The following is a 14237-nucleotide window of genomic DNA, read 5'->3' on the forward strand; positions in this document are numbered from 1 at the left end:
TGAGTGCTAGAATTCCTCCAGGGCGTTGTAAAAGACTCATTGCCAGTTATCACAAATACTTGATTGCAGTTGTTGCTGCTAAGGATGGCCCAACCAGTGATTAGATTTAAGGGACAATTCCTTTTTCACACAGGGCCTTGTAGGTTTGGAATCCTTTTTCGCTTTGCAGTAAAAACCTTCATTTAAAAACTGCATTTTTGATTACTTGTGTTATCTTTGTCTAATATTTAAATTTGTTGGGTGATGTGAAACATTTAAGTGTGACAACCATGCAAAGGGATAGGAAATGAGGAAGGGGCAAACACTTTTTCACACAACTGTAAGTGTCTGTGGATCCTTACAGAACTGACAAGATTGGCAGAAAGAATTCTAGTGACAAAAAGAGGTTAGAATATAAAAGGACATAGGAATGTGAGAGGGTGAATCCCAGGCTGAGATCCCCCCACCCCTTTCCATAAGCTAGACTGGAGAATTATTAACGAGGAGTTGTTCATTTGCATTATTTACATGTAATTCTATAGTTCTCAAATCTAAAGGGTTTATCCAGGGCTTTGCTTAATTCTCCCTATGGTGCTATTCAGCCCAGCACTGATTTCTGACGACTCAGAGCAGTCACCGCTCCTGTCAGCGATTTTGAGACGTCCAGTGAAGTCACATTGACAGTGCATCTTCTTCTCTTCCACTCTGCTCTGTCGGAATATCATGGTGATTGACAGCTTTCTTCAGGCTCTCTAACTGCAGGTATCAGACTTTCAATCAGCATGATGTGGACAGTGATGCCCCGTTGACAGAGCAGACCAGAAGAAGAGGTGCTGCTCTGTTGACGTGAGATCAAACTAAGCAGCAGAATCCATGTCAGGAGCAGTCCGTGACCACTCTGGTGTCAGCAGAGATTGGTGCTGGGCAGAACAGGTAGTTAGCTGGCAACTACTTTCCTTTAAGTTCTTAGTCCCACAGGGAAAAATAAGCCATAACTTTTTTATGTTTCCCTCAATATGGCCATATGAGGGTTTGTTTTTTGCTGGACGAGTTGTACTTTTGAACGCCAACATTTGGTTTTACCATGTCGTGTAACAGAAAAACGGGAAAAAAATCCAAGTGCGGTGAAATTGCAAAAAAAAGTGCAATCCCACACTTGTTTTTTGTTTGGCTTTTTTACTAAGTTCACTAAATGAAAAAACTGACCTGCCATTAAGATTCTCCAGGTCATTACGAGTTCATAGAGACCAAACATGTCTAGGTTCTTTTTTTATCTAAGTGGTAAAAAAAATTCCAAGTTTGAAAAAAAAAAAAAAAAATTGCCATTTTCCAAGACCTCCATTTGTTTGTGATCTGGGGCCGGGTGATGGCTTATTGTTTGCGTGCCGGTCTGACATTTTTGATACTATTTTAATGCAGATACGATCTTTTGATCGCCCGTTATTGCATTTTAATTGCAATGTTGCAGCAACCAAAAAAACGTAATTCTGGCGTTTTGATTTTTTCTCGCTATGCCATTTACCTATTTTTTTATTGTTTTATTTTGAATGGGGCGAAAAGGGGGCGATTTGAACCTTTATATATTTTTTATATTTTTAAAAAGTTTTTTTTTTTCACTTTTTGCATGCTTCAATAGCCTTCATAAGAGACTAGAAGCTGCACTTGTCCGATCGCCTCTGCTACATAGAGCAGGGCTGCAGCCCTGCTCTATGTAGCAAATATGCTCATTTGCTATGAGCGCCGACCACCACCTGTTATCTCCTCTTCCCACAATCGCATACAAGATTTCTCTCGTGCATCCCCCTACTCTGGAACTCTCTACCACAACACATCAGACTCTCGCCTACCATCGAAACCTTCAAAAAGAACCTGAAGACCTACCTCTTCCGGAAAGCCTACAACCTGCAGTAACCACTGATTGACCAAACCGCTGCACGACCAGCTCTATCCTCGCCTACTGTATCCTCAACCATCCCTTGTAGATTGTGAGCCCTCACGGGCAGGGTCCTCTCTCCTCCCGTACCAGTTGTGACTTGTATTGTTCAAGATTATTGTACTTGTTTTTATTATGTATACCCCTCCTCACATGTAAAGCGCCATGGAATAAATGGCGCTATAATAATAATAAATAATAACCAGCAATGACAACCACAGGGGTCTTCTGATGACCCCAGGTTGTCATGCCAACCCATCGGCGACCCGCGGTCATGTGACACGGGCGCTGATGGGAGGAGGGAATGACGTGCTTCCTGCTCGTGCATGTTAAATTCCGCTGTCAGAGTTTGACAGCGGCATTTAACATGTTAACAGCTGCTGGTGAATCGCGATTTCACCCTCTGCTGTTTCGGACACATGTTAGCTGATCAGATCATCTGTCATGTCCCTGAAAAGGTGGGGGCTCATCGCCGGAGCCCGCATCAAACAGAGGGAGGCGTCCAATGATGGACTGTGTCCATCATTGGACGTTAAGGGGTTAATCAGTCTAATGGTGCCAACCTGACAGTGTCTGTAGTTTACTTAGCAAAATCTTGATGACCGGTTTGCTTTAATGCTTAGCAACACCATAAAACCAAAGCCACACGTTACAGAATTTCGTATTGCACATTTCACATTTGAAATCTGTACATCGAAACAATAAACCTTCAGCATTTCCATAAAATAATGAACAAGCTGAAGTTTTGAAAATCTGGGCAAACTTCATCTAATCTACCATGTATACTCGAGTATAAGCCAAGATTTTCAGCCCATTTTTTAAGGCTGAAAGTGCCCCTCTCGGCTTCTACTGAAGTCATTGTCCCAGGGGGTCGCCGGGGGAGGGGGAGCGGCAGCTGTCACATCATACTCGCTCTCCCGGTGCAGTCCCTGTCAGCTTCTCCGATTCGATGGACTCCAAGCGCCGGCAGCTCTTCCTGTGTTCAGCGGTCACGTGGTACCGCTCATTAAAGTAATGAATATGGGCACGACTCCACTCCCATAGGGGTGGAGCGCATATTCATTACTTAATGAGCGGTACCGGTGACCGCTGAACACCGGAACAAGCTGCCGGAGAGACCATCGCATCGGAGAATCTGCCAGGGACCGCGCCGGGAGGGTGAGTATGACTGGGGAGGGTGAGCATTGCTATATTCACCTATCCCCGTTCCACCGCCGCGCACCGCTCCGTCTTCCGTGTCCTTTGGCTGTGACGTTCAGGTCAGAGGGCGCGATGACGTGGTTAGTGTGCGCCCTCTGCCTGAACAGTCACTGCAGAGAGCCGGAAGACGGAGTGGTGCGGCGGTGGAACGGGGACAGGTGAATATCGCAAGTGCCGGTGTCCCCGCCTGCTCAGGACAAAGAGGTGAGAATGTATTTTTTTTTTTTAATCGCAGCAGCAGCATATGGGGCATAATATTCCATGGAACAACTTATGGGGCCATAATCAACCTTTGTGCAGCATTATATGGGGCAAATGTTTCTATGGAGCATCTTATGGGGCCATAATCAACCTTTGTGCAGCATTATATGGGGCAAATGTTTCTATGGAGCATCTTATGGGGCCATAATCAACCTTTGTGCAGCATTATATGGGGCAAATGTTTCTATGGAGCATCTTATGGACCATAATCAACCTTTATGATGCAGCATTATATGAGGCAAATGTTTTTATGGAGCACCTTATGTGGCCATAATCAACCTTTATGCAGCATTATATGAGGCATATTTTTGTATGAAGCATCTTAGGGGGCCCATCATAAACTTTATGAAGCATTATATGGGGTGTATTTTGTATGGAGCATCTTATGGGACCCATCATGAACTGTATGGAGCATTATATGGGGCTCCTGATTCAATATGGATATTCAAAAACACTTAACCTACTGATGTCTCAATTAATTTTACTTTTATTGGTATCTTTTTATTTCTGAAATTTACCAGTAGCTGCTGCATTTCCCACCCTAGGCTTATACTCGAGTCAGTAAGTTTTCCCAGTTTTTTGTGGCAAAATTAGGGGGGGGCGGCTTATACTTGAGTATATCCGGTATTTTGCTATAATCGACTTCAGATTTGTGGCACGTAATTTACCCCAAAAGTTTTTAATGGTTTAGTTCAGATAGCCCAGCCATGTAGAGAGGTGTCTTCCACTTTTATGTTGCACTAGATAATTCAGGTAAAACTTTACTGATGTTCTCATTTTGTCGGATGTCCACATCTGCACAGGCTATTAATAAGCTTGCCGGATCTGTCTCAAGGCCTTCCTAAGGTTCTGCATCTATTTAGAAAGCGAAGCACTTTAGACGTCACACTGATCTCTGGAGCTGTGCCGCTTTGAAGTTGGTCTCAAGGGGCGAAGTAGATGTAAAATGTAGTAAGATGTAGTTTTCATAAATTTGGAGAAATACATCCGCAATCATGTAATGATTTCACTAGGAAGAAGTGTCACTGACAGCCATCAGAGGAAGATTTTTAGAAGTTATTTATATTTTCAGTGTAGGTGTCCTGAAGTTGTGATCCTTTCTCTAACTAATTAATAAAGCTATCAGGCAGGAAAAGGCACCACATTCAGTATGTGAACATCGGGGCCCGCTTTCTTCATTGGCCCCTCAGCACCTCTGCCATGGCTAATTGTGCTTAGCTGAGCTCATTACAGGTATTAGGATGAAAGATTAAATAAATATCGTACGGTCCTGTCACCAGGAACTGGAAAATATATCTTTTTTCCAAGTCGGATTATTTTTGTGTATAGTTTGAGTTCATATAATAATTTTTAGACAACATAAAAATAGCACATTTTTATTTTGCATTATAATCCTGTCCACTCGATTTTTAGATCTGTCTGACATGTACATGTTGTTTGCAGTGATTTAGAATCAAGGAGAGAAGTAAAAAAAGAAGAAGGTGAAGCATTTGCCAGAGAACATGGTCTAATTTTCATGGAAACTTCAGCCAAAACTGCTTCAAATGTGGAGGAGGTAACATAATAATTTGTCATCACATTGTATCTGTTGGATATTAGCTTACACCAGGTATTCCAAGATCCTATCCCAATACGTTGTAGGTGTAATAATATTGGCAAAAATTCCCAGAAATGTATATAGTTTTTCTGATTCCCTATGTCACTTATCCCGTATGCTGGGCATTGCAGTAGCTTAGGTATCCATGGTTACGACCACTAATAGCTGACGAAGTAACTCTCTATGAGTGGTCGTAACCATGGATACTTAAATCACTGCAATGTCCTGCACATGAGGTAAGCAACATAGCAAATCTGATGAACTATACAACATTTCTAATGTACCCCTTTGAGAAAGCAGCCACTCGAAATGCGCATCAGAGGCTGCAAGTAGAGTATTGTTTGCGGTCCTGGCACACTATGGGCAAGTCACTGTGACTTATACTGAGCATTTGTGTTCATTTATACATCTGACTATGGCCTGAAGGAGGCTGTTTCTGATGGCATGATCTTTTCTGGTGACATATTTCATATGACACTCCTTCCTCTGTAGTCTGAGTGCTGTTCCCATACTCTTGATGTGACTGCACCTCTACTTGCACATTTTTCCACATCTCCTCTATATATAAACCTTGACAGTTCTACATGTCGTATATTTGTGTTTTTATTATATTTTTTCTTATAACATTATATTATCATTTTAATCTTTTGATGGTTTGTGCAGTTTTCAAAATTTCTAATTAGTATTTTTTTTTTTATTATTATTATTACACCTACTACATATTGGGATAGGATCTTGGAGATGGGAATACCCATTTAAGTGCTCGGTTATGTGCTTTCTATTCATGGAAAATTCCTATGAAGAAGCACTCTTGTGAATGTATTTTTTCATTAAATGTGTGCATGTAATGTAGTGTGAACGTATTCATATACTCTCCTTCTGGTCCTTTCCGGTGTCCAGTGCCGTTCTGCTTCTCTTCTCAGTGATGTCACCACGGTTTAGACTATCTGCTCACGCTTCATTTGCACTGTACGCCTATGGGGCCTTGTGGTGACGCTTCATACTTACATTGTAAAGCCACTTCCAGGCCATGCAGAGGGCAGCGTGACCCAGAAAGTCTGCCGAGCAGTGACGTCACTGAGAAGCTGAGCAGAACGGCGCAGGATCCCAGAGGAGTGTACATGAGTATATTAACACACCTACACCACACTAATTCATGGCAGTGCTTCTTTAAGTCCGTTCTGAAGCTCCAGACTGAGACTAAAGTTACATTGCTTCATTATTAAAAAAGGTTGTCCCCTACTTTGATATTGATGACCGATCTATAGAATAAGTGATCAGTATGAAATTGTATGGTGGCCTGACTCCCAGCACGCTCCGTTGTCAGCTGTCATCACCTCTGGCGGTGCGTGAGCAGAACACTACGTCTCTGCACAGCTTAGTCCTGCAGATCAGCTCCTACTGAAGATAATGGCTGCTCTGCAGGACCTGTGTATACAGCTGTATTGTCCATTTCATGCACCGCTCACGTGCAGCTCATAGGTGTGGGTCCCGCACACCCACCATCATGTATTCATGTCCTATCCTAAGAGTAGGTCACAATATAAAAACTGGTGAAGATATGCAGTGTGACTAGAGCATGGATGGATTATTAGAGCTTTTTAAATATCAAATAACACAAAAATGCATCCTGTTGGGAGGTGGGTAAATCTACTCTTGTCTACAATACCCCCCCATCAGTAGTGCAGAATTACTGTGGGGGGATTGTGATTTCCAGCATTTGTCTGTAGATCTGCAGGTGCCTCAGGGAAGACATGAAATTCAGTGTGTGGGGTGTTTGTGTCACAGATGGAATGACGGCTACGGGCTGGATTATTGTACGCTGTTAGAAGGCGCCGCACAGTAAAAGAATAACTGCTTTTCCCATACAAGCTGCAGTGATTTCTGCTTTTGGCAACTCTCCTGACCTTTTTTGACCCACTTGGCTATAACATATATCATCCTCCTGATTGTGGCCAGCTTAGGTTTTCGCGCTGAACTCCTGTACTGAGCCTATGTTCCCGGTCCTCAGTCATGAGTCCTGCTCTCTCATAGCTGTCATTTCACCTTGTGACACCTGAACACGCACTGAATTCAATGACTTCCCCGAGGCAGATGCCGATCTGCAGACAAATGCTGGAAATCATAGTCTCTTCTTCACTTATGTGCTCTTAGTGATTAGTGGGACACTTCTGCGTACAGATTCGTTACATCAGGCAGGAGGCATCCTCCTATCCTGCTTATAGCCTTCATCTACCGATTCAGTCCTCCACGGCAGCACCCACCTCCTGGCCTACATTTCTGTTGTACTTCACAAGATGCATGTATGGGCGAGGTGTCCTTGCTGGCCTTTTATTAAAGACTAGTGTAAGATTGGAAAATCCGTTTTTTGTTCTTCTCACCAAAATAGCACCACTCTTCTCCTAAGGTTGTGTCTGGCATTACAGCTCGGCTTCAGTGAGTAGTGCTGAGAACGATCTGAATGGGGGCTGCACACACATCTGTAAACCCTTATAGTTGCAACAGATGAAGGAGACTTTAAGGCAGTGTTCACCAACTCCGGTCCTAAACAGCCACCAACAGGTCATGTTTTCAGGATTTCCTTAGTATTGCCCAGGTGATCATTGCATTACCTGGAAAGGCAAGAATTCCATCACCTGTGTAATACTAAGGAAATCCTGAAAACATGACCTGTTGGTGGCTGTTTAGTACTGGAGTTGGGGAACTCTGCTTTAAGGTTACGGGAAATGAATACAAGAATGGTGCAGGGGTAGAGATGTCCTTGGTGCAGCCTGGGCAGCGGCACAGGGGCCTAGGTCCTCATCCAGAGCAGTGTACAGCTTCTGTCACAGACGCGTTGTTGGGCTACAATGGGCCCATATACTGTTGTTGCACAGGGACCCTCTTCTGTCCTTCAGAAAGCGAGCATCGTACTCTCTGCATACTGTATATTCTGATGCTTCCATTGAAATTGCATTAACTGAAATGACTCATGGAGTGTATTTAAAAAAAAAAAAAACAACTAAAAATTAGCCATAAGCTGCAGAAGTTTTGGGTACTTATCTTTATCAAAATCCATCATATCCCACAGACATTATCATCACTGTCCCCATTGGGACTCAAAATCTAAACTCCCTATCAGTATGTCATTAGAGTGTGGGAGGAAACCAAAGAACCTGGAGGAAACCCACACAAACACGGGGAGAACATACAAACATCTTGCAGATCTTTCATTTTAGGGATTTGAACCCAGGACCCCAGCGCTGCAATGCAGCAGTAATAACCACTGAGCCACCGTGCTTTCCTTGTTTCAGGAATAGAACAACGTCTCTGCCTCCTACATGGACTGACATGTCTCACTTGGCCCGTCCACTACTTTTTTTTTAAACACCCAGTAAAACCGCTCCCTGATATTCTATAGCTCTGCACTTATCTAGGAGCAGTCACATTACACAACATTTACCTCTCCTGTGAGCAGGTCATAAATGTATGAGCGCAGTGGGTCTGGCTGCTGATGACTCTACAAAACCCAAAAACTATTGGCCCAAAGTGCACCCAGCCTGTTTCCGTATATCACGAGATCTGGCCTACATGATGTTCCACAGGAGGAGCCGACCCCCTCTGACATCAATATGGAAGTGATTGTGAGACAGCCCACTCAGTACACCAGTGCCATCATGCTGATCAACGTGACCGGCATCTCGTTACATATTCTAGGGATTTCTTGCCTTCTTCTGTTCCTGCAGTTCCAGCTTTATGTGCTTCTGGTGAAGTGCTCAACTAGGAGGACACGCTGCCACTAAACCATCTTTTCCTTGCTTGACCAGGTTACTGGTGGTTTCAGTGGACATAAGGGGTGGAAAATGGTGTAAATTGCCAGTTTTACGATAGAAAAGACAGTAGTTAATGGCTATAATTGCTGGAGATCACAAAAACATTGAGTTACACCCAGTGGAATGTTGTTCCATTAGGCACAGCATTTTTTTTCATTGCATATTAAAGAGGTGTTTGCTTTTTGTAAAGTGATGGTATGTCTTTAGAATATTGCATCACTTAATTATGGGTGGGGGTCCAACCTCTAAAACGCTGCCAATCCTGAGAACACTGGACCTGCAGCACCGATGTACAGCCATAGTCCCCTTCTACCCTTCATTATTTATGACTTTACCTTGCCACCACCTATATGGGGGGCAAAACAGCCAAATCCACAGAAACCCCACTGAGACATTATTCTATTCAATATGCAGTAAAATAGTATACAATATAACCAAAGTAGACTGCCACCTGTACTCCAATATCTCGTCGGGACATTACATTGTAGGGTATGTCACCATATGGAAAATGTTGTTCCCTTTCTTCAACTATTGAGTATTTTGCACATACGAAAGTTGATAGTGTAAAAAGGGGTCTCCAATCCTAGTACTGTGTGATGACATTGTAACATTGTAGAACCCTTAAATGTAGTAAGCCAGCATCCCAAAGGTAATAAAATCACTGTTTTAGTTTTCTTGTTAAAATAAATGGGTCATGCACGTAAGAGGACAAAATGTCATAGTTTTTCAGGCCAGTTTGTCCCTGAACCTAAAGCAGTGAACTGGAATAAGTTGCTAGTCATGCAGCGTGTAGGTGCATGTTCACACTGGCCACCAGGGTTGTGGAGTAGGAGTGGCGGAGATTGAGGAGTGGCGGAGATTGAGGAGTGGCGGGGATTGAGGAGTGGCGAGGATTGAGGAGTGGCGGGGATTGAGGAGTGGCGGGGATTGAGGAGTGGCGGGGATTGAGGAGTGGCGGGGATTGAGGAGTGGCGGGGATTGAGGAGTCGCAGGTTTGGCTTACGGACTCCACAGCCCTGCTGGCCACAAAACAAAACCCAAGATGGAAACAAAATAAGCAAAAACCCTGCAATGTATAGCAATATAATTAAAAAACAGTTATAAAGTTTATTAATCAATAATTAAATCACAAACATATGTGTATATCTGCTGTATGCAAAATATACCAAACAGGACAAATGATACAAGAAGGATATGACGGTACATCAGGTGAAATGTGGTAAAACAGGACATCACCCCTAAAAGGTGCACATAGTATAAAGCTATACGAGTAATCACAGGAATGGCAAGTAGCTTCCACAAAGCATCGTTGATATATCAAGCCATTCCTACACCATTAGCCATACAATGCATATTACTACTGTTAGTTATGCACACTTACCCATGAGTCAAAGGGAACCCGACCACACTCCACCTGAATGCCCTGGACGCGCGTTTCGCGGTAAGCTTTTTCAACAGGGATCAACGATGCTTTGTGGAAGCTGCTTGCCATTCCTGTGATTACCCTTATAGCTTTATACTATGTGCACCTTTTAGGGGTGATGTCCTGTTTTACCACATTTCACCTGATGTACCGTCATATCCTTCTTGTATCATTTGTCCTGTTTGGTATATTTTGCATACAGCAGATATACACATATGTTTGTGATTTAATTATTGATTAATAAACTTTATAACTGTTTTTTTAATTATGCTGCTTTGGACTGTTTTACTCTATTTTCTTTTGTTGCAATATTTCTGGAGTCGTCCAGTTGTGTGGATGCCCTTGGGGCATTCGGGGAGAGTTTCATACTCTCAAATTAACAATATATTGGTGCTTTTTGATTACGGTTATATAAATGTATAGCAATAGTTCATGAAAATAACATAGGTACTTAGTTAACATAATTTTGATTGAAAAAAACATAAAAGCCATCCCACCACATGACGGTGACCCTATTCAGGACGGTCCTAACCTCTAGTATTAAAACCTGACCATATGTCAATTGAAGTAATGTGAATAAGGGCTGAGAAGGACTGAGACCTGGCTAATGGACACCCAGCCATGGGGAACTTGGGTCACCATGACATGGTGGGATGGCTTTTATGTTTTTTTAATCAAAGTTATGTTAACTAAGCACCCTATATTAATTTCATGCACTATTGCCATTTATTTACTGTGGGGTATTTGCTTATTTTGTTTTTATCCCTTAGTCATACTGGCCTGAAATGCATAAACACTCTGAAATTCTCTTTTGTCTTTTGCTTGTAATGACCCATGTTTTTTTTCTGTTTTTCTATTGATCCATTTTAAACTTTTTCCAGTTTTTAACGTACAATCCATACAAGTCAAGCCCATGTTTTATTAACAAGGAAAATGAAGTATCCAGTGGTTTTACTACCGTTTGGATGCCGGCTTTCTGCTTGTTATTTTTTTTATGTCTACACTACGAGCTGCCATATAATCCTCCACACGGGGGGACGTTACTCTCTCCTCATCGGAGTATCCATCTAATGTTTGATCAGCTATTGTATCAGAATAATACGCAGAATGGAAGCACGGCTTTACGTACTATTACAGTAAATCACCTACAGTGTTGTCTCCTGAGGAAATATTGGAGGTGGCAGACTACTCCTTGTATGATCACCATAGTTTGCAGGCACAGGATGCCCACACCAACCAGCCTCCAAACTGGGGGTCCCGTCATATTGGGACTTTGCGGGTTTGAGTGAGGACTATACACTATACATAGAGGAGAGTTGTGAAGGGGGGGTTTGGACTCGTTTTCCCTTTATTTGTGCATTTTACAGCTAACCTCAAATCAGGATGAAATATTCCACTAGACAAAATATAAATTTAGATATTTGAAATTGCAAAAATAATTAACCAGAATTTTGCTTAATTGCAAGTGGCATCCCATTAATTAGGTACTCAGAAACTTTCCGCTTCCTTACCTTTTAATTTTTTTTTTCTGCTTCTTCTACAAGGGAGGCTTGGGAAGGAATGTGGAAAGTCAGCCAGCTTAGCAGGGTCCCCCATCAACATGACAGCTCAAGATTAATTAGCAGCTCAGTAATAATGGAGATGCATCTTCTCACCAAGCTTTGACTTTCCATAGCAGATTTATCACTTGAGCAAAGCCAGCAGGGGGCTTTTCCTAGAGATTACTACCCCAAGCAGCCATGTGACATGATTCTGGGGTCAGCGGATGGGAGAACTACTGGTGGGAGGAGAGCTGTACTGCTGCAGTGTAATGGACCGGGGTCCAGCTGCTGCCCTCATGTGTATTACACTCTAATATTGAGGTCTAGTGGAACCCTAAATGCTGAACTAAATACATGTCCATTGCCCTCTGCCAACACCTGATGATCTCCTATAATGGCGTACAAAGTGCAAAAGGTGTGACTCCTCAAGGGAGGGCCTACCACATCCACGAGGAAGAGGACTGGAAGTCCATTGCCACCTATTGGGGTTAGCAGTTCTAAAAGTCAATATCGACCCTTTAAAGGGCCTTGCTACATGATCTAGGGCTTAACCACATCAGAACCTTCATTTCCAGACACTTGTTTTGGGATGTTTGCCACTCATCAGTGCAAATCAGAACTGGTTTGGCTGGATGAGAGGCCTCTGACAGAAGGTAAAAGAAGTAAATTTTCTCTTTGTGGAGAATGTTAAATCGACACAAATGAGAAAACTTATTGGCCGTACAATGCTTCTCTGGAAATGTATATATGCAAATAACCTCTTCAGAGATGAAGACAGGAACTCTAGTGCAAGTAGCAATCCTAAAGGTCGATATGGACCTTTTTGAAAGGGCCTAGTTAAATGACCGGACCATCTAGTGATTGTCAGGAGGAACTCTGTTATGCTTAGTGTACCCTGTGGCGGCTCTAGAGAGAAATTGAATGCTTGCTTCGGGTGCATACACCAACTACAGCTGACCACTGGTGGTCAGCAGAGGGACCTCTTGTGATCACTCTATCAAGGAGCCCATCCATGTAGAGATTGTCAAAGACAGCTGAGCCATTTGGATTTAGTTTGCTTTTGTGGCGGATCTGTATGTCACTTGTTGACCAAGCTGAATTTCCAACTTTTTGTCTTGAAGTTTCTCAGCTTTTCCACAAGGTGGCAGTGTAACACACGGAATCTCAAAATGTACCTTGCACCACTGGCTGCTGAGCCTGCGATGGCTGCAGATCAGGGATGACATTCACACCTTTTCTTACATAATTGATAAATCTATCACTTTTATATATCTATGTGAAGCTTAGAATTGATTACGCTATTTCTTTCTATAGGAATAACTTGTTTTGGATTTTTTTTGTTGATCCCCCACACTTCTGTAGGAGGATTCTATGTGCATTTGCATCTACTATATGACTCCTAAATGCCATTTACCCTGCGTGATAATGTATCTGTATTCTAGATCTATTTTCTTCTTTTAGTTAAGGCATATTAATCAGTTGGTTGTACATTGCATAGTGTCTTGCATATATGAGGTGGTGGTAGGAGGCTTGTGAGGGTTATTCTATCTCTGTCCAGGTTACTGTCATTCCCTAATGTATATAATGTGAGTCTGCAGTACAACAGGGGGTCTTTGCCTGACACTATCCCATACAATCATGTCGGACAGCAGATGTCCAGTCATAGGTGACAGGAGAGATTCACTATGGAAGGAGCTGGTGTTAGAAGGTGCGTATGAGCCTTTCCCAAAGAGACGGGCTCCATATAACGAATACCTTGGGGAGAGCCGGTGATGAATGAGGCTGTCATCTGCCTTCAGTTTCCCGCTAGTATTTCAGCCTCTCACTAATCATGCCGTCTCCATATTCTGCCTGGTGATATTCATTTCCGCACCAAGCATCCTGGCGCTTCAGTATGGAGCGAACTATCCAAGCAGTACAAGGCTGTATCTGTGAGGATAGCCAGAGTCTGGCTTCTGCGTTAGGTCCATATTACATGGCTATGTGAGAGTAGTAGCTACATATTTATTCCTTATCCCACATCGCTGCTCTCCAGAATGCCGGAATAATGCTCTGTCTGCACGTCATTTTATGCTTCCATCAGACGTATGATGTTGGGAATATTCCCTGATGTATACTTCCACCAGCCGCCATCGTATGTCCCTGTATAGGTATACATCTTACATTACCTCCCAGTGTAGGACTCGCTCACCTATAAGGATATGCTGGTGTATACATGCACATCATATTTCAAGAGAACATCCTTTTCACACACACCTGGTCCATTGGGGCCTCCAGACACGTTAAGCATGTATAACAGAAGCTTTCCCACATGCTGAACATGTAGGAATAAACAATAATGTGAACAAAATCAAAAGCTCAGTGCATTGTGTTGGAGAAATTAGTTGGGTACAGTGTTTTCCATTATAAATCCCAATGCTGAATGTATAATTTACTAATATGAAAAGAAAGTACCGTAAATATATTATTATTATTATTATTACCCTTTTAT

The 14237-nt window shown here is 42.6% G+C and overlaps 1 protein-coding gene across 1 annotated transcript in view; it reads left to right on the plus strand.

Annotated features, from left to right (window-relative positions):
* RAB2A (RAB2A, member RAS oncogene family) overlaps positions 1 to 14237 on the plus strand; it is a 127441-nt gene that overhangs the window by 61500 nt on the left and 51704 nt on the right. Inside the window, exon 6 of the mRNA XM_077270543.1 lies at positions 4817 to 4928. Within this exon, the coding sequence (XP_077126658.1) occupies positions 4817 to 4928 (112 nt within the window). The remainder of the gene's footprint in view (positions 1 to 4816; positions 4929 to 14237) is intronic.

The sequence above is a fragment of the Ranitomeya variabilis genome, chromosome 6 (assembly GCF_051348905.1).
Source record: "Ranitomeya variabilis isolate aRanVar5 chromosome 6, aRanVar5.hap1, whole genome shotgun sequence".
Lineage (NCBI taxonomy): Eukaryota > Metazoa > Chordata > Amphibia > Anura > Dendrobatidae > Ranitomeya > Ranitomeya variabilis.